The sequence below is a fragment of the Diadema antillarum genome, unplaced genomic scaffold (assembly GCF_040938485.1).
Source record: "Diadema antillarum isolate AM-2024a unplaced genomic scaffold, OU_Dant_1.0 scf00000046, whole genome shotgun sequence".
Lineage (NCBI taxonomy): Eukaryota > Metazoa > Echinodermata > Echinoidea > Diadematoida > Diadematidae > Diadema > Diadema antillarum.
The window spans coordinates 967,538-993,700 of NW_027270935.1; the positions used below are offsets into that span (position 1 = coordinate 967,538).

Consider the following 26,163-nt stretch of genomic DNA (forward strand, 5'->3'; position numbering starts at 1 on the left):
CAGTGAATGAACCCGGAGCTGAGGCGTCGAGCGAGCGGAGACGGACCGGCGTGTAATCATGTGATGCTCTCTCTCTCCCCGCTGAAGTGCTGCGGCTTCCCACGGTCATATGTGAGCTGTCCTCATAGCCAGCTGATTACAAGTACCCAACCCACGTTCATTGCTGGTTTATGGTAGTGCACCGACATTGATCAACGTTATCAAGGGCCAAGGAAGGCAAAACTGCAACGCAAGTGTAACCAAAGCAGGCAAAGCGGAAGCGTCTAAAAAGCTAACTTGCCACTGTCGGACACTGTATCACCTGGCTTGTTGTATCACATACATAGGCCTAACAAAGTTACTCAGTGATATATTCAAGGGTCTAATTCGTTATTCTGTATTAACCCTAGTGAAACTGCCTCTTCGGAAAGAAGTGTTGATTCAATTGTTTGTAATTGCAAGGCAACACAAGTCACAACATTGGACACAACATGGTGGAGGTATGTGTATTGCTTGAAGGTTTGCATGGCCATGGAGATGGTAAAGTAAATGAGGGTATATGAGGGAGAAAGGTTTGTGGTAGTGTCATGTGTCGATGTGCTGATGTAGTCTTTGGTAGGAATCGTGGCCTGACAAAGGAAGACAGACACTATAGTATATAGAGTATCTAGGAAGAGGAGAGTTGAGGAGGGAAGTGACATAAATTAGACAGGGAGAATGTAAGGAAGGCAAAAAGTGAAGAGTGAGAGGCAGCAGAGAACTGGAAGTTGCCCTAGTAACTTGTTAGTGGAGATGGAAGGAAAGGGAACAGAGAGGAGTTGTAAGGAAGAATGGAGTGAAAATCAGTTATGGTACTAAAAGGTTCAGTAATCGGGAGGAGAAAGATGAAATGGAAGGGAGGGGGAAGAGGGCAAAGTTGAAGCCAAAGGTTGGAAAATCATGATAGGAGAGAGAGTGAAGATTCATGAAATCAAGGGGGGGGGGGTGGGAGTGAAATGAATTCAGTGAGCGATGTAGACTATGAAACGCAAAATCAGAACGGCAAATGGAGGAATCACAAAGGAAAGAGGTAAGTCAAGGAAGGATGAGACTAGGGTAAGAGAAAAGAAACAGAGAGAGAGAGAGAGAGAGAGGGAGGGAAAGGAATGAAAGCTAAGACTAATTGGAGACTGAAGGGTAGGGTGTTGAGTGGATCCTGGGATAAAATGCTGTGCTTATCAGCTTCTCCACAATTTCGTAAAATCCTAGAAATGTAAATATTGTCAGATTATTAAACAGTTTAGATGCATCAAAGATTGCATAACATATATAATTTGAGTTTACCACACTTACATTGGGTATATCTCCTCCTGTTCGTACACCAGGCATACAACGACATTCTGGTGAAATTAGCCAGCCACAGCTAGCTGTTAGAGCATGAGGAGTTCTCAAGCTAAGGTGGCTTCTAATCCTCCTAATCCAATTTAGTGAAAATGTGTTTCTACACACACAGGGAGTAGGAAGTAAATATTGGACTGGTATCTAGTGGTATGTTACTTTTGTATGCATCTAGGTATAATATGGAGCAATATTTACATTAGTAATTTCATTACAGCTTGCAGGCTACTTTGCCCAAGTCAACGTTACACCAAATATCAGCTAAGGCGTTGAAGGGAAGCTCTGGCCCAGATGGAATTCCATTGTGTAAAGTGTATTAAAAAAAAAAATCAAATTTAACATACAAGAACAACACTCTTGTACTGTAAAGTCAAAGGATTTCTCTGGTCCCTTAAAATGGATTTGACTTACACTTGTAGGTGGGGTGGACTGTATTTATTGCTTAAGTTGGATAGCAATGTCTAATGACTTTGTGGAGATCTTGAAGTATGTGTGAATACAATTCTGTAACATAGAATATAGCTAAATGTAATTTTGAGGCCAAAATAGAATTTCCCCCTATCTCCTGGATTACTATTCCTTATACGTTTGTTTTCATCATTGAATTGATGCATGGACCCTAAAAGTATCTGATGATGAGCTTCAGCTGAATAGTGTTGCATCATGACATTAGTGTGAATTTAGGCATGTTATGATTAATTGTAATACCATCTTTTTCTCTTATTTGTCAGCAACTGAAGAGATACCTATGGAATCTGTTACAAATGTGAGTATTCAATCATATGTTTGTTTGTTTGTGTGTGTTGTTGTTGATTTGTTGTTTGTTGTTGTTTTTTTGTGTGTGTGTGTTTTTTTTTTTTTTTGGGGGGGGGTGGTAACAAAACTCCAATACTAAAATAAAAAGCATTCATCAGTTTATCATTACATTTAGTTTATGTGTATGACCACCTTGAAAGTGAGCTTTCCTGGATTAAGGGGCAGTATCACAGCTGTACTTCAGGGTGCTCACTGCAGCATAGGTTATTGACACTGACTCTGTGTTAATATTCAATGTTCCAAGATGATGCCCATTCCCATATTGCTTCAATGGTGTGATATTCAGAGAGCCATGTATTTACAACTAAATAGATATATTTTGTGCCACTGCAGTGTTAAGGCATTTCCTCCTCCATAATCTGGTCTTGTGGATGAGAAAAGGGGGATGAATTCAAATGAAAAATGTGTTTTCATTGCATGTCAAACACCACTGTAGAAGGCCGAGTCAAATTTTTCTCTGGTGTTCTGAAAGAAAATTTATATTTGCATGCAGGATTGTATTCATTTGCTGTGATAGAGGTTACCTATTGAAATCCAGAACTGTAAATGAAACAAATTAGTTTTCAAGAAGATGACCAAATGCATCACAAAAAACTTGTTACTTTCAATTTGTATAATGATTGAAAAACTGCGATAATTCCAAAATAAATTATTGCACAGATGAGCATATTCAATCTTGATCAATCACACAAAACCAAAAATGGAGAGAACCCTGCAGAGTCTAAATCTTACCATGAAAACCTTGAGAATGTTGACGTGGATGATGCATTCAAGCTTGAAAACATTTCTTATTCCACTTGTAATCAGTGCTAGGTAAGGAATGGAATGCCTCATCCGTGTCTTACAGTTACCACTCTATACATATATGATATGTCCACCCAAATCTCTCATGTAATTGCTGTGTAATGTTTCCACTATCACCCCAGGGTGGAAGGGCTGGAAGCCATTGTGATCACGGACAGAGATGGGGTTCCTGTCATCAAAGGTAACAGGTTATGTCATCATAACATTGTCATTTAAATCATATCTAATCATCTTCATAGTTATTTTGATATTTAAGTTTCTGTGACACACAGATATGTGATAAAAACTTAAAATGGCATTAAAACGTTTTATCATGGCGAGGAAAGCGCATGTTTTAGAAACAAGACACCAAACATACGATGACTAACCTGTTTGGTGTCTTGTTTCCAAAACATGCGCTTTCCTCGCCAGGACAAAGCGTTTTAATGCCATTTAAGGTCTTGATCACATATCTGTGTGTCACAGGAACTTAATATCAATATCAATATATATATATATATATATATATATATATATATATATATATATATATATATATATATATATATATATATATATATATATATATATATACATACACACATCACACATGCACAAACACACATGTATACTCATGTGCACCCTCTAATACATAAAGAGAGTATGCTTGTAAAGGTTAGCTGTTTTCTTCACTGATTATGATATGATGAAATAACGTCGGTGGCCATGATGATGCTGGGATCTGAAGGCAAGATATGTCATCACTCAAAAACATTACTTTAGGACTTTGAAATTGTGCCCCATCAATTCAAAGGACAAGTTCACCTTCATAGACATGTGGATTGAGTGAATGCAGCAATATTAATAGAACACATCAGCAAAATTTTGAGGAAAATCGCACAATCTGTTTAAAAGTTATGAATTTTTGAAGTTTCTGCTTAGTCACTGCTGGATGAAAAGACAACTACAGCCTGTGGTGTCACATGTGTACAACAATATAAAGAAAGTATAAGGAAAATTAAATATATTTGACTTGACTCGACACTTGACTTTCCTCTTTCAGAAGGCAAGGGGGAATGATATTACCCTTATAATACATGTGTATACATTTGTGACGAGTCAAGGAAATGTGCACTTTTTTGTGAATTTTGTGAATTTCTCTTTATATTTTCCTTATACTGTTATATGCATGTGACATCATACACTCTAGTAGTCTTCTCATCCAGCAGTGACTTTGCAGATACTTTAAAAATTCATAACTTTTGAACAGATTGTCAGATTTTCCCCAAACTTGCACTGATCTGTTCTACAAATATTGCTGCAGTTACTATATGATGGTGGACTTGTCCTTTAAGGTTACATGTGAGTTTATCGTTAGTGGTCTGGAGGTGGTGAAATTTACTCTCTCACAATCGTTAAGTTTCAGTGACTACTACTACAGGAATCTCAGTCTTGGCTTGTTAGTAAGATCTGTAGAAATGTCTGTTCATGCAGTGTTGGCTTAGTTGATCATGTGATAATTGTGTATTATACAACAGCTCTTTATAATCATTCTCCCTCTCTCATTGCTGCTCACTGTGCAGTGAAATCAGACACCACACCTGAGCTCTCCATGAAGCCCGCCTTTCTGGCCACATTTGCCATGGCTGCTGACCAGGCCAGTAAACTCGGTCTCTCAGCCAATAAGAGCATCATATGCTCCTACACTTCATATCAGGTGAGCATATCATTTCGGTGTGTCATCGACTGGCTTGTCACGAAAGCTGGATGTGTCATCTTTTCAGTGTCTTAACTGTATGAAGATGTAACAAAATACACTTTACTTTCATGCTTGATCAGGATTCCTAAGAAATGATTTCCAAAAATGGAAATAACCTTGCATTGACTTCATTGGAAGGGTATACACAGAAATGTAAAGTAGATATGTTTTTTTTAATTTTTTATCATATACACGTACAGTATGTTTTGTCTTCATCCAATTTAAGATATTGTGCTTTCAACCAACCAAAAAAAAAATACATATTTCTTCTGAAATTCTGTTCAGCATACTTTGTTTGCAACAAATCCTAATTTTTTTTTTTTTATTTGCCTCCTTTATTTGTTTTGTTTTTTGTTTTTTTTTATGTGAGCCGATGTTTCCTGGTCTGCAGAGCTCTGTGTTCACATGTATGGTGTTGATGACAATGGAATAATAAAATCGTCCTTGCCACCTCTGTTACAATGAAAGATTGCAGTTTAAATCACTAGGTCATTGCTACCTGTGTTGTTTTTTGAACAATATTAGCACAGTGGTAGTTACATGGCTAACAAGTTTTTGTATGTTATCATAAATCAATTTGTTTTCTCTCCTACAGGTGGTACATTTCAACAAGCAGCCACTCTTTGTCAGTTTGATTGCAAATGCAAAAGCTAACACCGGTGAGTTTATGTATATTTTTTGCAAGTTAATTGTGCTCCAAAGAGTACTGTAAAAATGGAAATTTTCGCAGTGTTGAAATTTTTGCGCATTTCGTGCAACCAGAAACTAGCGTAAAAATAAAAGCACGCGAATATTTTTGCTTGCCATGTGTTCCAGTAGTTGATGTCTTGATTCCGCGGAATTAAAAACATGTGAAACTCTTCTTACTCGGCTAAGGGTGAATAATTAGTCGCGCGAAAATATCCACTTACTGGTACACTGTATACAGTAATTGTTTGTAGAATCCATGCCCATCAAGTATATAAAGCACAGCTGCTTCTTTTTAAAGAATGACAAATTTTCTTTTCTATGTTTATCACATGCTTTCAATGCAGAAATATCTAAAAATGCTTTCTCAGAGTCATGTTAGCATGCTGACATGAGTCTGCATGTGTCGACATGTTCTCCTGTCATTTTCACATCATTATCAGTCTAACATTGTCATATTTATGCTTGGTTTTTATATCACCTTCACTAATCTCATATTTCTCCCTTTCATTGCCATAGGACTCCTGATGGATCTTGAATCAGAGCTTGAAAGTTTGCTTCCAGAGCTGAAGGCAGCTGTAGATGTGTAGAATTCGTTACATCCCAGAAGGCAACAGGAGGATCAGCGTACTGACATATTGAAATACATGGCTCATAATTTCGCTGAGGACTTTGAAACAACCTGTTCAATGCTTCATCTTCTATTGAATATTTCTCAGTGCTTGGAAAATGCTTCCTTGCATTTGTCATTGCAATAACGAGCAAGTCTCGGGCATGCTTTCTGCTCGTCAGAAACTTATCCTTGCAAGGTACCTGTTAATTTTGAATATGTCTGTAAACTGGTTCATTTCTGTGCTTTTGAGAGTCAGGCAAAGAAACCATATAGCCAGCGAATGGTGTCACTCTTAGAGTGGTGTTGAATACTGTATGTGCTGTATATTTCATTGCATTTTCATTTTCACAAATTCTAGTTGTCGAACAATAATTGATAAAATCATTTCAACAACTCCCAATCATATTGCCTCTCATAACGCAAATGCTTTGAATATCATCTCCCAGGTGGGGAATTGCCCTTTTTTCCCCCTCTGAAAAAGAGATGATACTACAAGTAATCTTCTTTCTTATGCCAACAATTTGATGCTCAATTGCAAATTCAGTCACTTGCAAAATATATGGCATATACAGTAGACGTTTGCAAAGCTTGTCATGCACAGTGCAAAGAGAAAACTGTGGATAGTGGGATGAAGGGATCTCGGTTGAATCAAAATTTGTATTTTCTTTCTCATGTAGAGAAGGCAAGCTATCTTTTATGATCCCTCTTCTAGGACTGCCTCAAGTCAACTGTCACCATTTTGTTTACAGTATAGAGAGTTCTTTTGCAATTGTGTTGTCCAGACAAAAAAAAAGTTGAAAAAAGGGTAGTACATGTACAAAATTTTAACAGCAGAGAACATTAATACAATAGGGAAACCTGGTTGTAAGAAGCTTGCTTGGGACAAGGTGTTGCTTGTGACAATATGACTCTTTTGGGGTACATTTAGAATGAGGTACTGGTTATACTGTATCTACCTTTTCCACAATACTTTTGAGTGAATTAGATGATGTTTAAGGTTAAATGCAGATGAAAAAGATGTACGAGCAGTGTGCATATTTCTTTTTTTTTTCTTTTTTTTCTTTTTCTTTTTTGTAGTGACATCAGATATCAAGTTCATCTGCACAATACAAGCTTCAGAAACCTCATCAGGCCAGTTCAGTATGGTGAAGGAATGGTTTTAAAAGTAGCAATTGCCGTACAGGTATCAAGAGCAGAAATGGTCAACTTCAGCCAGTACTGTTTATTTGATTTGATCAATTCTACATTTCCACTGAATTTTGATTGTTCACCACCTGAACAAGAAAAAATTTTGAGTATCCAAAATACACCATAATAAGTTTTCAATATGTCGGTCATTTTAGTGCAAGTTAAGAAGACCATGCGCTATGGCCTGAGAGCAAAGTCATTTTGCACTTATTAAAAAACTTTGTGAATGTGTTTTGTGAGTTAGAGGTGAAGATTATACTTGTATGATTCCATTTCTTCAGGTGGAGACAGTGAAGCTCCCTATGTCATGATTATGGGACACATACCATCCACATGCTGCCTTATATAATAAGATAAAGAATATCCTTGCTCTCGCCAGTCATGCAGCCTTTAGCCTAAAAACTGCTAAACAGCTAAAAATGTGTGTGAACTGATAGTGAAGTCGACATCCAAATAAAGTTATGGAAACTAGACATGCCAAACCTCCAGTAAGTCTGATCCATTAGGTCTGAGGGATGTGCAGCAGCCTCAGCAATATGCAAATACAATGGTTCTTAAAGGGTATCGGAACTTAAGTGGAGTGTCCACCTCATCCATGTTTGAACTGGCCTAAATTTGCAGAGAGGCTGACTTCTTAACATCTCAACTGTCAAATCATGTCTTTTTTTTATACCAAATGCCAAAAAATAAAAGCACATCAAACTCATATTTTCTTCATTATGTTTTTCTTCCCTCGAGTAGGGGTATTAATGATCAAAATCACAGTAATATATTTTTGGTGAGGAGTTTGCTTTTCATTGCATGCTGTTGACTAACTACTTGAGGTCATTAATGTACTAAAATATTGAGTTTAAAAGGTTTGTCATTACAGAAGATGGTTTCTTACACCTATAATGAAATATGAAGGAAAGAAACACCAAGTGTTCCTTCATACAAAAAAGGTAGAAAAAGTTATGAACTGGTTTCACCAGTTTGCTAAATGAAATTGTGAGAAATTTGCAGGTACATTCAGATTGTACAGCAGAATGGTTTGGGTGTTCCAAGACACTTGATCCATTAAGATATTTGTTAGCTCTTGCATTTGGCAACACTGCATTCATTATTTCCACTGATAATACATGTATGGATGCACTTTACTTTACAGCTGAATTGAGTGTTGTGCGACAGATTTGAGATGTTCTTGTGTAGGGGAATCAAGTCCTGGAAAACTGCACTTCAGTAACTATACTTTCTGAACATGATTTATCACTGGAGTTTCCAAATGTGATCGAGTGATTAAAGGAAAAATGTGATACAGTGAAAATAGCTAGGTTACATGATCCTTGAAAATTCAATCTAAATTCATTTCATCCCAGGGTTGTTGAGTTGTGAATTGCTGAGAAATCCTGAACTAATTGAAAGGTAAACTATGTTAAGATAGACTGGCTCATCAGAGTTTTCTGTTTGCAAGGTTCAGTCACTCTCAAGTTGAGCAACATTGTGTATGTTCAGGATGATTGTGTTTCCTGGAAGGCCAACCAGTATTATACAGACCATATTGAGGAATTACAAACAGGAATAGTCATGAATCATCACTATAAAATAGGCACAGTGGCACAAGATTTTACAGCAAAATGATGGAACTTTTATTTTACACATTATATCTCCTGCAATGGCACTTTGTTCCTCACCTCAAGCAGGAATGTATATTTATGTATGTTCTTTTTTATATAAAAAAGAAATGAGTAAAAAAATTGCAATAAATGATATGACTGTAATATATCTACATTCTTTTGTCTCTTCATTACTAGTTATCATTACATTGGCTTATTTGAATAGGCTTCACTCTGATTGATATTAATTTCCATGTATAATGAAATAATGATATGACGAAAGAAAAGTGCCGGTCCTGAGGACTTCGAAATAACGGGAGTCCACTGTAAACTCTTCTAAATGTCTGCCAATTTTCCTTAATTTGATCAATTTCTTCTTTTTCCGAAAAAGAAAATAATTCTTTTCCTGCAAAATTTTTGATAAACAGCTAGATGAATATATGTTCCAACAAAATAGTTCATTTTCTATAATATGCAATTGTACTTATTTTCATCGATTTGTCATTTTCTTCTTCACATCATAAAGTAGTGAAGCCAATTTGTATCTACTTCTAGACAAAACTACAAAATGCTTTACAGGATGGCCCCATTGTACCCCTGTAGGGTTAGGACTAAGCATGCCAAGGAGGGGGCGAAGTGATGGAACTTTCATCATAAAGACAAACAATTTGAGCATTGAATGGAGGTTTAGTGATGGGGGTTCAAAGTGATTAATCACACATTTGGGGCCAATACGTAATTAACCACATGTTCAGGTAAAGACCATAAGATACAATGTAATATGCACCATTTCACATGACAATAACAAGTAGCTCTACATTGCATTTTGACCCTCGTAATGTTCACATGCGTATCTGCCGTCAAAACTCTGCCATCTTCTGAAGTACTGTATAACAGAGTCCACAGTTAGGGAGCAACTAGCTGTTGTGACCGTTGCTTGTCCATTTCACTTGCATGTTTAAAGGAAATGAGGGGAGACCACAACCCCTAGTGAGTCCTAGTGACCACTGAGCTACCGTCCAGACAGCATTCTGCTGTGCCCAGCCTGCTGCTGCTGCTGCTGTTGCTGCTGAAGTGGTCCATCCACGTATGCCTTGACCGCTAGACTAGTCTTGGGTCCAGTCCTCCAGAGCTGTCCATCCTCGTCCGCTATGCTGGTCTCCACATTGATGGAATGCTGACCGGCGATGGGAAATGAGAGGAGAACTTGGCGGCTGAAGTAATCGTTGTGTGGTGTGATGCGGCACTCAATGTCCTTTGGGGTGGTCTGAAATGTTGAACAATTGCAAAGTTATTTCACTTGGAGGGCTATCTGTCTCTTGCTCTATTCTCTCTTTTTCCTTCTCTTACATCTCTGGTCATTTCTAGTATAACTACTTTTGTTTGTGTGAAACCCCCCCCCCCCCAAAAAAAAAAAAAGAAAAAAAGAAAAAAAGAAAAAAGACAGTTACAAAGGCCAATTATCCTGCTGAGTACTCCATAATAAGTGGTAAACATTGTTTCCTCATTTGAATATATCAGAGTAATCTTTTAAAAATGTTTAAAAAACATTTGTAAAAAAAAAAATCACAAAATATTCGGAGATGGTTGCAAATTTCCTTGTTTTCAGCTGACGGAATCAGCATGTGGGTTGAGCATGGTGAGGAGAAGATGTTTGATTTAATAGGACTGTGTGATTCTCACCTCAGGTGATTTCTCATCACTCTTGTTGCTTGATGTCAACACTGTGTTAACGGAGATGACGACCTGATCAACCTTCCTGAACAGTCCTGTCAATTAATGACAAAAATTGTTTAATGACGGGTTACGGTCAGAAAGAGCAGAAACGTATAGATACAAAATGCAGAAAACAAAAGACTACAGCTGCATACAATAAAACTGGTCACAAAATTAAATCTTGTGAATAAACAATATGATGAATGGATAGCAAGCACAGACCATTTCTTTGCAAAATGAAAACTCCATTCTTTGAAGTAATGAAATAATTAAAAAATCATGTAATCAAAAATGAAAATTTAATCAAAAAGCATGTGACTGTCCTTCCTTTCCAGTAGTTGTGCAAATTGGGACATTACCTTGTTTTGGGATTTTGTATTGTTTTTGTTTTTTGTTTGTTTGTTTTTGTTTGTTTTTTGTTTTGTTTTTTGCTAGAAAGTATCTGACAAAGTAAAGAAACTGCTCAGGTTCAGATATGACAGTTTCACATATATATCTTTTTAATCAATGTTTCTGCAAGGAGATCTCATACTGTATAAGCTGTTATTTTCGCGAATGAGGTGGTCACGGACATTTTCGCAGGATGTTGTTTCTCGCAAATTGACATGAAGCTGTCGTAAGTGCACTATTACACCAGCGCATGGGTGACATTTTCGCATGTTGTTAAATTTGCGGTCCATGTGATTCACGAAATACATGAAAATCAAACCCTCAAGAAAATAACAGCTTATACAGTACACATTGCTGTGCACAGTATTTGCCTTCCTAACCTGGTTGAGAGCCATGCTGGATAACACCTTCCACCTTCAGAGCCAGATGGGTGTTGGTTGCCACGGGAACAGGGTCTCCAGATGCACGAGGGGATGGTGAGAGATTTAGCTGTATAGGAGAGAACATTTTGATAAATCTAGAGCACAGCATACCATGAAACAGACACTGATTTTACACCATTACAAGGTATACCACATCACCTGGGTACCGTTTCATGAAAGTTGTCAGCACTGACAAGTTGTCAGTCTCTGACAATAACCATAGTAACAGTCAGTGACCAGAGCATCTCAGCCAATCAAAACCAAGGATTTTGCTGAAATTGTCAGAGACTGACAACTTGTCAGCGCTGACTAAATTGATGAAACACCCCCCAGATCTCCAAGCGTACATTTTCAGCCATCATAATAATAATAGTGACTACTTATATAGCACACAGGTCCACCTTTCAGTGCTCATCAAAATCATGGTACTTGAAGAAAAATATATGTCCAAGCATACGAGAATGGGAAATGAAATAACACACAAACTAATAAGCAAGCAAAAAAAGGAACACATTTCTCCTGGACAAAATTACCTGAAAATTAAGTAACAAAAATACAATCTCATGTAACATACGTACAGACTCACTGACACAATAGTATGTATTAAACGAGTCATTCATTAGCAACAACATCCTTGGCATATATTTCAAGTGTAGATATAGTATCACCAGGAGGTTTAAGTCCCATTTCCCTGGCGCCACTTTGGCATGGGTATAGTAAATTCTGTAGGCATGGGATAACACATGGATATTAGGGCTTGAATTAATTATTTGAAGTGGCATTCTTGGCAACCAATTACATCAGAGCCGAGTGGTGTTATTCAAATAGTCTCAAAAAAAGATTAAAGAAAAAAAATGCCATCGCAACAAACCTTAATGCTAGTGGACTGGAGTGCCTGGTAGAAATAGCGAGGGAATCCAAATGGCATCCTGAGCAGTGACAGGCAGGCATGCTGGATACATTCTGTGTGCTGAGATAGTCAGAAGCAAAAGTTATTTGTAAATTATGAGGGGATTTCCCATAGTCTTCCACAAAGGCCTACAGACAAATGTGAAATCAAACACAGCATAGCTGACTTCTTTTTGCAAGATCATTTTCACCCTATGATATATACCACATCAAGGCAATGTTGCGACAACACATTCGCCCAAACATCACCACTGAAAATGAAATGGCAAGGCCAAACAAATTTAATATCTTAGTGGCATCACTGTAAATGAAAAATACTTAAACTATAACTGCTGCTTCATAGACATGTTATTTTCAAGCATAAAAGCCAATTGTTGGCATTTGCATCTAGTATTAACCCATGCTATCAGATAATCATTACATTGCATATGCATTATTCACACTTACTGATAAAAAATCCCACAATTTGCTGGAAAGTAGTCATCTACTAACTGACTAAATCATTGTAAGCATCACACACAATCATGTTGAATGTATTATTTGCTCGTTTTTCCTTTGATTAATTAAAAAAGATGACGAAATTAATCAGAAAATAAGTGAGTGATATGACAGGTAAGAGAAAGGTCAGCTCACCTGATGGGAGACTGGCTTGCCTTCCGTCTCTTCTAGAACCCTCTGGAGGTCAGCCAGGATCTGATTGGTTACTCGGCTGCTCTCTGCCTGCAGGTTGCCTCCACGCTGGGCCAGGTCGCTGGAGCCCAGTAGGTCCTGCTGGATCATGTGCTTGCCACTACACAAACATAATGAGAGAGAAAGCATTAAACACCACACAAATATATCTCTATCTATCTATCTATCTATCTATCTATCTATCTATCTATCTATCTATCTATCTGTCTATCTATTCATCTATCTATCTATCTATCTATCTATCTATCTATCTATCTGTCTATCTATCTATCTATCTATCTCATTATTTACTGATCTTATACAGAATGACTTCCATCACCCATATTATACCTCATATCATCTTGTTCCTATTCTCAAACAACGAGTAAACATGGAAGTGGAAATCCCATGTTACAGTGCACTCTGCATGAGTCAAGAGTCATGGGAGCCAAAAATTGAAATCTGTGATTATTTGATACCAACATACAACAGAAACATGCCTAGACACCTGTTAATACAGATACATATTCATGCAAATTACTGCATGAACAAGTTAGAACTATAATCCTGAAAATCACGCCATTCAAAAAACTTTGACTCTTGCTCAAGTCGTATATAGCTCAAATTTAAGATTTTAGTTCAATCCTGAGGGCTTCGACTCATGGAAATCTTACTGTATCATGGGTGTCAGGCCTAAAGCAGAAAAGTGAAAGTGGAATTGGTCATACCTGTACGCTGAGCTGTTCAGGATGAGGGCATCAATGAGATAGACAAGCAGAAGACAATGCCTCTGAAGTCTGACAAGAAAGTCAAGGAATTTATTTCCATTTGCAATTTAACATTTCCTACCCATCAAAAGGACTAAATTCTGGTATTCAATTGTGTCAATGAATGGCAACCACTGTTCTGCATACCATATGTTGACACACAGACACAGCTGCACGTGGAGAGGACGCCTCTGGTGCATGAAGCCTGCTATGATTTACAGAAATGACAAGGAGAAATTTATCACGCATTAAAAAGCTCCCCCATTATCTTTCAATCAATGTCAAGTGTCACGCATGCAAGTAGGGTTGAGACAGGTAGGTTTTTTTTTGAGGACCACATAATCAGCACTCTCAAACATAATGCAGTATCTCTTCAGCATTACAGTAGAAATTATCTGTGGACCATAAATGTTTGAGAATACCTAAAAAGCATTATAAGAAACTGGCCTCTGATTAATAAGTAATTTAATGGTTAATGTTTACGTTTGTTGCTCTCATTCCCCCCAAAATTGCTAAGATCTTAAAAAGAAACTGCCCTAGAGTTTTAAAAAAATGGCAGTAATAATGTCACAACATTCCATTTGTGGTCATGAAATCAATTTACACATAAGACCTATCACCTTTCATTTCTGCTATACTGACTATATAGAAACTACACTTTAGCTATTTAAGTTTGAAGTTCATCGAAAACTTGATACATGCAGCCCTGAAATGAAAAGATGCCCTCAACTCTGATTTGATAGAAACTCATGAGAATATGAAGGACACCTTCTCATGACAGAGATTGGATGATGGAAAGGATACATTTTGATGCAGCTCAGAGTCGACATGTCGGCATCAAAGGAAGAAAGATAGAGATCGGCATAGTTGTCCGCTAGAGATTGGAGTCTGTCAGAGGACTTCTGCATCTAAGCACAAAACGCACGAGAAAACATACATAAAATCCACTTTACTGACAGTGAAAACACCACAGTACGCAGAATTTGAGCACCTAAGAACAGCATAATGTCACGATCATCAAGTATACACAAAAACTCTGAGGTTTCTTTTAACAGAAAAATATAAAACAGAAGCCAAATAGGAACTTATACTGTGGTTATCTCTTTCAAAATTTGATATGATATACTCATGATAAAAATGCTACATATCTTTCAGAGTGGGTGTAACTATTAAAGTGGTCTTTCAGGAAATATAAAGGCACTTCACACTGCGGTGGTAATCCTTTGTGGTTTTGGGGTCCCAATAGCAAACTTTTTTTAAAAGACCTTTTTACTGAATTTACTCTCCATTCTATTATAAGGTCTTACTTGAGTGGCCATGTGACCGCAGCGAAGAAGATCTTGGCCGGTTGTCATGGCAACAGCGGGGGCGATGGCAGGCGGTGGGCAGGTTCTTATACTGGAGAGGTTCGTCATGAGGACGAGGCAGGCATGCAACCAGTACGCCCTGAGACGGGCAAACTCTGTCTGGAATTTCAATGGGTGATTTGGAGTGGCACCGGCCTGATGAGGGAAAAATCGGACTTGGTTAAAGATGTTCACACAATTTTAGTCCAGTATCTCGTCTCATCCTCAGTTGATGAATGTTTACAAAATTCTTGATTGGCTAGAGCTTTCATTCAATCATGTAAATATAAAAATTAACATGTTTCATCCCATGTAAGCAGACTTTGGACTGACATGCTAGAAGTAGTGTGTGTGTGTGTCTTTTTTTTAATCAGTGTCTTCAAGGTTGCATATTAGGATGTACTATCAGCAGTGTCTTGATGGACAGATAACAGTGTCTTCATGTTTCTGAACATATGCACATGTAAAATGGCAAGAGCTATCACTGTAAAAATGATACAGATAACTGGATATTTTTGAAGCTGTTTTCTGTCATCAGTATTCATATCTCATCTACTCGCTAACATTTCTAAAGTGTGCACTGTAAATCACCTAACATTTGTCTTTGCACACGTGCTATCAAAAAAGAGGACACAAACAAGACATGATTTCCAGACATCTTCTCAATGCTGCTTTTACTCATTAGAACAACAACAACAACAAAAATGTTATAACAATGATGCTTGATCACATGACAATGATGTATGATCACATGACAAAGGGGCACTTCCAAGAGCATCACCTTGAGGGCAGCGAGTCCACTTTCATACTCCTGTAGCGCCCTCGACAGCTTGGCTGCATTGCTGGGTTCAATCTCCGCCTTCAGCTCCATCAGGTATGCCTCTGCCTGGCTTAAGACCTCCAGAGCTCCAAGCCAGTAGTAGAAATGCTCTGATGCTACCTGCATGATGAAGGGAAGGGAATGGAGAGCACACTGTAATAATCATCAAAAATGGATTAATCAAATTGTTAACTCCCCATATCTATCTCTCATTGATATCCATGGCCGGCACCACGTTTTTAAAAGTGTGGGGGCAGTTTATGTTTCTGGTGCCACTTCCAGGTTTCGTCAGCTAACAAGCGAAAAAAAGAAAAAGCCTTCAGTGCAACTTCTGCTGCCACTTTCGGGTTTCATCAGCTAACATGCAAAAAAAAAAAAAAAAAAGTCTTCAGTGCAACTTTCCAATTTTCTGATTCCACTTCCGGGTTTCTTCAGCTGACAAGCAAAAATAAAAAAAGGCCTTACCTGCACTCCCACTTCAAAGTTTCAGCGCTCTGGTACAACATGCAATCGTGGAACGTCTTACAAAACTTCCCACTCAAAATAGGGATATTTCCTGGACCCCCACCAATCTTCTAGATCTTTGGGCAGTGTGAACACTAGCAATCAAACTTTGCCAAGTTTGTCACATGAGCAGTCCACCATCTGTTTGCGGGTGGTGCCTGCAAAGCACACAGTCATTGTGATATACAGGTGTCACAATCAGTAGCTGTCAGATGGTGCACTGTTTCTTTTTTTCTTGCGTACATGCTCCAGTGGCCCAAACTTTGAGATTTTAAAGATGGAGAAGTTTGGCTGCTAGTGTGGATGGATGGCCAAAGATCGCAACTTCGCTTCTTTAACTTTGCAATCTTTTGCCAGTGACTGCGGTTATTTTTATGCATATCATTTTGCCCTTAAATCATCCACCTATTGTTATACACATTTATCAGTGAGTGAATCTGTGTATATTTCTTTTTTTATGGTCACAGTCTGAATGACATATTCTGCAAAACACATGGAAGGAATTACTCTAGTAATGAACCCCTGTATCCATTATCTCTCTCTTCTACTTATAGCATTTCATTGTCTGTCACTAGTCCTCCCTCTATAACAATCTCAAGAACATGGCAAGAAAGACATAAACTTCTCCATTTCAATCAGAACAACTGTATTCTGCCTTCAGATTACACAATAATTTGTTTAAATATACACGCTTGGTATTCTAGTACATTGAAGGGGTATACTTGAATGGTTCCCCCCCTCAAAAAAAAAAAAAAAAAAAAAAAAAAACTCACAAAGAACCAAACCAAAACAAAACAAAACAATCCCTTACCTGAGTAGTGAGATTCTTGAATATTTGACTTGCAGTTCTGTGACAGCCCTGTGTGAAACAGAGAAAGAAATTCTTGTAATCAAGGAACCAAGATTCATACAAAAACTTGTGGGAGTAGCCTTTGCATGGATGCCATTCCAATGTCTATCTGCAGTCCCACTCAAATAGAATTGGGCATAAGTTCATACAAATTTTGAATATAATGGCATTCATGAGTTGGAAATCTGGACCTCTACACATTTACCAATCCCATATGATCAGTGTTAATGTTGCTGTTGCATAAAATGATCATTGGTCCAACATGAGGTGCCTTGGCAATGCATTATTCTCTTTTGCCATTGTCTACCATTTGTTTGGGAATCACTCCAGTAAAGTTGTAATTCATAAACAGGAACTACCTTAAAATCTCACCTGCTGCAAGTTCTACTGCCACTAACAACACTCAGAATCCTGTATTGGCATTGGACATCCCAAGTTTCTCAGGGTAAAGAGATCAATTAGAACCTAGAAAGGAAATTGCACATTGCTGCCAGTATCCATGGCAACCAGCCACTCACCACTCGGGTGGCTTGCCTGGCGATGCGGTAGGCCACCCAGGGTCGGCTCTCAGTCAGCCTCACCACACTGTCCTCTGTGAAGGTCTGTTTGGAAGTCTTCTCTTCAATCAGAAGCAGAACAGCCAAAGCAACCTGACAAAGACGAAGAAAAAAAGGAACTCCCCAAAATCAGATCTGATCTTTGAAACATCGATGCTCTCATACTGGCAAAGTTTTTTGCAACCCTCCCCCTCCTCCTTCCTCCCCCCTTCCCCCCTTAAAAAAGGTGATCTTTGACAACAATGACTAAATCTTATTTATTCCTTTACATGCTAGTACAGTTTATTGACAAACACTGCAGTTAAGTACAGCCTAGATAAGTCCAGTGAAAAAGTATTTGACCAATCATTGGAAAAATCATGGATCTGACCCCATCTTCAATTTGCTTGATTGCATCTGTTTCATTTCTTTTTTCCATCATAACCTCATGTGTGAAACCCAAATATGTTTCCTCAGCATAGACTACACTTTGTAGGCATAACAAGTGTAATATTACATTACATTTACTTTTGCTTAACCCATTGAGGATGGACTGATTTTGCTCCAACACATATTTCCCATAGACACCTGCCCGAGTATTCTAGGGACTTGTCTTCAATGGGTTAGATATCAGGACTATTGTGGAAATAAATCAAAGGTCTCCTCACCAGGTAGCCTCCCTGGTCTTCTTTCACTCCACTCTGCTCCTTTCCCAGGACCTCTTGGAACTGTTCTTGGAGAATCCCCCTGTGGGCTGCCAGGACGTTGTGCTGGAGCTCAGCCAGGCTGGCCAGGCAGTGACACATCAGGATTGCACTCTCTTTGTCTGGTTTGCAGTGGAAGACCAAAACAACAACATGTACAATGATCTCTGCATGGGATATCAACGGTATGCTGTAAATTCTCTCAAGAATCCCGACTTACACTGTCTTCACTTCTGAGCAAAAAAATATACTTTCTCCTTTATCTTGAATGTGACCTGTTTCTGAAAGTTTGGCAAAGGTATCCTGCGCAGTGTATAATTGGGATTTTTTTTTGCAAGCATCTTCTTTTTGATACTGTGAAAGTTGTGTTTTTACTCATATGTTTGCAGTGAGGTTCAGCCATCAGCTGAATAAGCTCCATCTCTTACAATACTGAAAGGGAAAAAAAAAAACTCAACTGAGACAAAGTGACTCCAATCAAGTAAAATGCAGACATGATATCAGTTTTTGATGGCGTTTTTAAGGGCTTTACATCATCTTGTTCCAGCATCTTGAACTTAATAAACTCACCTGGAGCAAGGGATAGGTTGCTTGCCAACATCTCCACAAAGTCAGCTGTCTGGGATGGGTAAGTCTTACAGAGGCAGTGTACACTTTCTAACGTTATCTGCATCAAGGATAGCACGCAAACAAAACAACCAAAAATGAAGGTGGCAAGATCTGCAAAGGGCAACAATACACTGGTTACGTCTATCTCCCTCTATCAAGCTTCCAAAGGGAGACAACAGAAAGAGAGGATGTTAATTAAAAGCATATAATGAAAATGTTCCTATCCTGACTAGCAAGTCTGCTGATCGAAGGATCACTTTGCATACCAAATGCTCTTATAACTACTTACCTTGGCACATCCTGAGTTAAAATGTCAGGAACGTATACCTATAGATAGTTGTTCTCATTATCGTTATTGCTATTTCTATTTTGCTGGTACATAATTTCACTCTCTTGACTACAGAAAGAAAACATTTGTTGCAATATATGACTACATGGCATTCCCCTGAACACACTCACTTTCAGACTTTTGAGTGCAGACTTTGAGCTTTCCATCAGGCACTGTGAAGCAATGGTTTCCATGGCAATGCTGGCATCATTAACATCATCCATGACTTTCTCCTCCTCGGCTCCTCCCTGGCGGCACAGGAGGCGCGAGAGAACCTGCACAGCACGTGACGACACGCAGACCTCCCAGTGATGAAGGAGATTCTTGCACAAAGTCTTCACAGAACCATCTAGACAAGACAAGGAAGTCAGTGATTGGAAAGATCACACAGAACACCTGACATCTGCACACTGATATTCATAGAAATGTGGAAAGGAAATAAGGAAACATCTTCCCATTATTGGGGAAATTTCCCTCAATGAGAGCATAAATTGCATAAAAGCAGGAAACTCTTAGAAGGGCAAAATATTTAATGAAATCAGTAAGTACACTTCAGCACCTTTTAAGCATTCACTTGCCAATGTTATGTCACAATCCATCTTGTGGGGGCATAAAAACCCCCAAAACCTTGATAACAAACTGGTAAGCTCCTTTGTAAACCATTCTTCATCTGTGCAACAAACAAGCAGCCCAAAGACATACTATATATAAGAACATTCATGAAATTCCTGAAATCTCTATATAATGAAGGAATGTTTTTGAAAACAATGCCCCAAATTTATATCTTCATAAGAATCAAGTAAATGCATCTTTCAGGTAATCCTCTATTTGGTTTCATCACTCTCATACAAAGTCATGTTTTTTTTGAAGGAGATTCATTTTATTGATACATTCTAAAAACAAAGTCTACAGAGAACAAACAAAGGATGAGATACACCAAAATGCAAGAGGAAAAAAAAAAAACCAGAGAGATACAAAATGGGACATAATGGAACACATACTTACACTATATACATTCAAGAACACACCAAAATTTGTTTCTCACCTGCATCAGACGTGAGGAATGCAGGGGATGACGACAGAATGCGGAGTACATCCAAGCAGCCAACAACCAGCCGCCTCTCCCTGTCCCCACCACAAAAGAGGCAGAGAGTGTCTACATTCGCTTGTGACCAGGCGTGGGGTGCTCGGTGGGCCAGGGTCCACAGCTTGACGATGCATGTGGACTTGATGGAGTGTCGGATATCATTCTCCATGTAGCTCAGCAACAGGTCAACCTTACACATGAGAACAAAATGAGTGTTACCATTGGTGTGATGTATTGCAAGCCTCTTTGAGAAAGCAATCCATCAGGCCTACGAGCATCGATGTTGATGAAACGAAAGCATGAAATGCCTAATTCATGTGGTATGAAAGAACCTTTGACTCTCACAGGCACAAGTAAATCAAGGCCTTGTTTTTCTGAAACAGGACTAGACATCTGACACTTCTACTAAAGAAAGCCCTGCTGTAAAAAAACACAAAAACAAAACAGTACTCTATACTGAAAACTGCCAGATTGAAGACAGAGGTCAAAGTCTTAATATAGCCTCTAGCCTTCCCCTGTAAGTACTCATTATATATCTCCTCAACATAGACTTCCAGTCTAGTAAAATCTGGTTCCTAAAATACAGGTCTCTTAAAATTACTCATGATCCAGCAACCCATAATAGGGGAAAGGTTCTTTGGACACACAATGCTTGCAATTTGCTGTATGATAATGTATTTGCTGTATGATAATTTGCTGTATGTATGATAACTTGCAATGTGTTTTCCGTATCACTGCTTGAATGTATCAAAATTATAGTAGCATATTAAAGAGAACAGTCCCTTGGTTTGGTCATGTGCAGGTTTACCTGGTCAGGAATGTGAATGTGGGAGGCAGCGGCCAGGTCGGTAAGCGTGTCCAGGGTGATGGTGAGAAAGCTCTCTGATGGGTAGGACTCCAGGAGACGTAGGCACATGTGGCGCACCCTCCCTGACAGCGCACTGTCATAGTGCATGTGGCTAAAGATGGGGATCAGCTTCATCTTGATATCAATAGGCGTGGCCAGTCCTGGAGACGAAATCATGCATCTCATATGATATTCTGGTAGTGGGCTACTGTGATAACATACCAACAAGGCCTGGTAAAATTGATCTATACTTTTAAGTTGCAACATCAGGGAAAACATTTTTTTTTGGGAAGGGGGGCAATATTGGTGACTTCCCCTATATTGAGAAATTAATTTGTGGTCATATATTACAACAAAATTCTGCTTTCAGAACAAAATTTTACTTTGTATGAACAGTGCACTTCATAATATCAGAGAAATAATGCTAACTTCACAATATGCTGGATCGACAAGAGGGAAACTTTAAATGTACACGTATGCATCTCTGCCACAAGATTTGCTCTTTTGATTTGTCAGGGGTTCATGCAGTGTGCAACCAGCTCAAACCAACCTTCTATGAGCTCAACCAGCTTGTTGCTAATGCCAGTAGCAAATGTCTTGGACTCAGCAGCAAAGCAGGAAGCAGCAAAGATAGCTGCCTCTAACTCCACCTGGTCATGAGAGTCGAGGCCAGCGTGGATACTGTGATGGACTCGCTTTCGCTCTGCTATTATCGGAGCAATACTCCCCAATACTCTATTGAGAGAAAGAAAGAAAAGATGCCACACCATCCAATGATACTCAATTCATTCATGATTTTTTACAGATAAACTGACAGGAAATTTGGTGTACCAAACGAATATGTACATAAGAAAGGACAAGAATGCACTGGGGTTTTGTACAGTTTGTCCTAAAAATTAGCACTGAGTATTCTACGCTTATCTAACACACAAACATGCACAAATGTTAACAAGACCGTCAAAAACACTCCAATCAGCAGAGCTGTCACTATGTTAGTGGATATGACTGAATCTGGATTTATTAATGATGAAAGGCACATACAATACCTATATGGACAGATATAATAACACATACAAAAATACATTCATATAAACACGAAAAACATTACACTAGTATAAGCAGTAATTCAGACAAGTGTTCTTTTATCAAACCGAAAATGCATTCTGCAACAACCACATCTGTGCTCAACACAGATTATCTGTCACCTTTCCTGGAGTGGACTATAAAAATACATTTCATAATGCAAATACCTCTACAACAATAACACACATGTCACAACCTATTAGAGAACAAGTCCACCTTAATAGACATGTGGATTGAGTGAATGCAGCAAAATTAGTAGAACAAAGCAGTGAAAGTTTGAGGAAAATCAGACAATCCGTTCAAAAGTTATGAATTTTTGAAGTTTCTGCCTACTCACTGCTGGATGAGAAGACTTCTACAGCTTGTGATGTCACATGTGTACGACATAAAGAAAATATAAAGAAAATTCAACATATTTCCACTTTTCTTGCATTATGAAAGAATGCTTGACTTGCCTCTTGCAGAAGGCAGGAGGAATAATATTATCCTTAGTCATATGTCAGTGACAAGTCGAGGAAATGTGCACTCTTTTCAAAAAGTACATTTTTGTGAAATTCTCTTTATAGTGTATTTGCCTTATATCGTTCTATGCATGTGACACCTAACACCGTAGTAGTCTTCTCATCCAGCAGTGACTTTGCAGAAAATTCAAAAATTCATAACTTTTGGACGGATTGTCTGATTTTCCTCAAACTCTTGCTGATATGTTCTACTAATATTGCTGCATTCACTTAATCCAAATGTATATGAAGGTGGGCTTGTCCTTTAAACACTGCTGTGTCCATATAGTTCAGCTATACATAATTTTAACCACCCATACATGTAGGTGACTGGACCCACCTCAAGGTTATGGCCCGAGCAACGGGGTCATTGCTGTGGATGACAAAGAAGATTCGCCTGACAAACTCATCCACATTAAGTATCTTGTCCAGATGTTTGACACTCTGCTGGGAGACCTTCAGCACACACTGACGCAAAAAGTTGTTGCTACAAAGAAGCGAAGAAATAAATAACACCAATGTGAATTTAGTCTTACCTTTGTTGTTCAAGCAAAACAATTTCTGAAACAAGAGATCTACAAAAGATATCATCAGCTTTTTGTCATGCATCGATCTCAAGGAACCTCAACTTTTAAAAAGTGGCATAAAGTCTTATCTTGTAATTCTTTAAATGTTAAACCAATGACTGCATCATATTAAACTGGGTACATGCATAGATATAATGAAATTACACTTTTATTTTGAGTCTCAAAAGCACTTACATGTAGCCCAGATATTCTATGTGTTCATGTTACAATTTAATCATACAAATTACAATAACAGCTTTTCAACTTTGGTTTACTTTCATTGGGACTGCAATGAATAAGATTTTTTTTTTAAACCTTGGAGTACACACATCCCTGCAGAACGTATCACTTTCTTCCTAAATTAGACAATTTTTTGGCTTTTTTCTACTCTTTCTTTTTTTTTTAACTGCTTACTGCACATTGACATTGCTTTTGTTTGTGCATTATTCTCTCCATAATTAGCTCTACTAGTAATCAAGTATACAGAACTCCCAAAATGACTGAGGAAATGTCGTGTATTTTGATAATCTTTATAAAAATGAAATTGATATTTCAGAACTAGCTTTCTATATTAAACTCAAATTCACTGATAGTAATACAGTAAATCGACTTGGTCATATTAGTTGATTTTAGTTCATGACAACACAAGGACAACAAGGAATTTGGAAGGAGAACATCTGGAGATTTGAAAAGTATAAAAGTCCCCCCAAAAGCAAGAATAGTTTAAATAAATTGTGCATATTTCTAGATCTATTAATACATCACCTGAAAAGATGCACTGGATTGAAAAACAAAACAAAACAACAGAAGGTCTTGAAACTATACAAACATACCCATCTCTGAAAACATCAGCCAGTTTGAGAAAAGCTGAGTTGATGAGAATTGGAAATGGGTACTTTTCAAAGAGTCGTGGGAACCGTACGATGGCTTCACACTGTTCCCCTGCTTTGCTTGAGTGGAGACCTAAATGTGAGATAGAGGCAAGTCATACTCATAAATCTAAAGCAGTCCAGAAAAAGACATGTCATTGGCATCAACACCGCATTAAAAACTGTACTTAAAAATGTGAACAAAGCAGATATTTGTCAATCAATTGCTGCAATTAAGACACACCATGTTATATCACAGGATATGATAACAAAAACAAATGCGATCTCAGGGATCTCCTTCACCAGATAGATCTACTAATCGTATACCAGTACTAGTACTGTGTTGGGCAGAGTGCCCTCATCTGGCAACTGAGTGAGTGGTCTAGAATCTACTATATGACACATAACCCCAGGGCGCTCCTTGTGCTCAGTTATCGAACGCTTTGCGTTCGAAGGGCTGGTCATAGTTACATGACACACTAAAACCCCGGGGCGCTCCTTGTACACAGTTATACTGTGGGAGTGTAACGCTAGTCGCAGGTGATGACATACAGACTGCTTCCACACCAGGACAAGCAGGAAGAATGTTTATCTATTTAAATTGTGAACTATCTTTTCCCCTTAAAAAAAAAAAAAAAAAAAAAAATTACTGCTTGAAATTTAAAGTGAATTTAGATAAGTTAGTGTGTCGTTATATTGACAGTCTACCAAAGCACAAAGGCTTAAACATGTCACGTTAAACCTTTGTTGACAAATGACAGATAAATTTATGCATCTTTTTTTTTTTAAAGGTGCATAGTCCCGGTAGTGTAGAGGGCGCTGTTGATGATACTGCCGATCACCGTTAGCATTGATACGAAGATTACCGAAGTTGAGCTGTAATCAACTAGAGTACAGTGCATAGGTGTTGCTAAGTAACGTTGCCTTCGTTGTCTTCTCTGCGCATCGCGCAGTCTGTGATGTGCTTGTTATTATGACATCACAAAAGAAGTTTGCTAAAGCTGTCATCCCCTTTAGCCGAATCATGAGCCGAACTATTATCGGATCACTGACTACAGTGAATCGGACTTCTTCGGACTCGGGGAAGTGGGCCACATAGTGTATAAGCGCTAAAGAGGAGTCGATAGCGTAGGTCTCTATAGGAAACTTGCGCCATGCGCCCGCGTACGCATTTGACTAAAACACTGGGACTATGCACCTTTAAAGCAACAAACCATCACTGCACTGCCAGTGGCATGGCACCACCCGCACCCGTAAGATCTCTGACTCTGTCAACATAACAATATTAACATTTGTATTAATGAAATGGACTGGAAAATAAGGTTAAAATACATTCTGCTCAGCAGACTCAAGAGTTCACAACACTGGTCCAGTGCCAGTGGTGGTGAAACTGTAAAATAGATTTTGTCTAAAAGTGTAATTTTATGTTAGACCTAACGTTAGCTCTATTTAAATTAAATTTAAATTTAAAGCTTTAAACTTTACTCAAATGTTATTGTTAGGAGTCAACAAGCGAAGGCTCACCCTTGTCAAGTTCCAAAAGCGCCGAGTTTGCGTCATGTTCCTGTTCACCGTAGCCTACATCAGAACCAAAGCTTGTAATTCGTGATGTTGTGCTTGCCATGTCTGTTTTCTGTTGATAGAGCCAAATAAATTCGGCTTGAAATTACAAATCAACTTTAGATTACATCAAGTCAGAGGTTGGTTTTTCCGTGTACGTGTGTGTGTGTGCTTTCCACACGTTGCGATTACAGGTTGTACTTCCTGTATGTCAATAATAGAATTTTGTCAGACGTTCTATTGACGAGCCATAATATCAAGTGTAGCGTTCTCGGGGCAGAGCCAAT

The 26,163-nt window shown here is 38.4% G+C and overlaps 2 protein-coding genes across 2 annotated transcripts; one reads left to right on the forward strand and one right to left on the reverse strand.

Annotated features, from left to right (window-relative positions):
- The first annotated feature begins 85 nt into the window (after nucleotides 1–85).
- LOC139715180 (ragulator complex protein LAMTOR3-like) lies at nucleotides 86–6,860 on the forward strand. The gene is made up of 6 exons (XM_071626780.1): nucleotides 86–479; nucleotides 2,088–2,122; nucleotides 3,099–3,157; nucleotides 4,539–4,672; nucleotides 5,310–5,373; nucleotides 5,921–6,860. The coding sequence occupies exons 1-6, from the start codon at nucleotides 471–473 to the stop codon at nucleotides 5,989–5,991; spliced, it is 372 nt and encodes a 123-aa protein (XP_071482881.1). The 5' UTR covers nucleotides 86–470; the 3' UTR covers nucleotides 5,992–6,860.
- Nucleotides 6,861–9,806: 2,946 nt separating this feature from the next.
- On the reverse strand, nucleotides 9,807–25,962 carry LOC139715191 (integrator complex subunit 7-like). The gene is made up of 20 exons (XM_071626787.1): nucleotides 25,841–25,962; nucleotides 24,281–24,410; nucleotides 23,222–23,368; nucleotides 21,849–22,033; nucleotides 21,260–21,459; nucleotides 20,410–20,641; nucleotides 19,496–19,713; nucleotides 18,998–19,094; nucleotides 18,392–18,549; nucleotides 17,706–17,837; nucleotides 17,149–17,196; nucleotides 15,795–15,953; nucleotides 14,975–15,169; nucleotides 14,472–14,575; nucleotides 13,629–13,697; nucleotides 12,865–13,021; nucleotides 12,194–12,292; nucleotides 11,281–11,389; nucleotides 10,478–10,563; nucleotides 9,807–10,061 (listed from the first exon to the last, which is right to left on the reverse strand). Exons 1-20 carry the CDS (start codon nucleotides 25,938–25,940, stop codon nucleotides 9,807–9,809), a joined length of 2,880 nt encoding a protein of 959 aa, XP_071482888.1. The 5' UTR covers nucleotides 25,941–25,962.
- Between the last annotated feature and the right edge of the window lie 201 nt (nucleotides 25,963–26,163).

What these genes read in the sequence shown, in the direction of transcription:
- LOC139715180 (XM_071626780.1), top strand. An exon ending in TGGGGTTCCTGTCATCAAAG is followed by an intron (nt 3,158 to 4,538) that starts GTAACAGGTTAT and finishes CTCACTGTGCAG; the next exon opens with TGAAATCAGACACCACACCT. An exon ending in GCTCCTACACTTCATATCAG is followed by an intron (nt 4,673 to 5,309) that starts GTGAGCATATCA and finishes TCTCTCCTACAG; the next exon opens with GTGGTACATTTCAACAAGCA.
- LOC139715191 (XM_071626787.1), bottom strand. Translation starts at nt 25,940, where the DNA reads ATGGCAAGCACAACATCACGAATTACAAGCTTTGGTTCTGATGTAGGC. An exon ending in CTGCACTCAAAAGTCTGAAA is followed by an intron (nt 19,095 to 19,495) that starts GTGAGTGTGTTC and finishes TCCTTGATGCAG; the next exon opens with ATAACGTTAGAAAGTGTACA. An exon ending in AAGACCAGGGAGGCTACCTG is followed by an intron (nt 17,838 to 18,391) that starts GTGAGGAGACCT and finishes CGTCTTTGTCAG; the next exon opens with GTTGCTTTGGCTGTTCTGCT.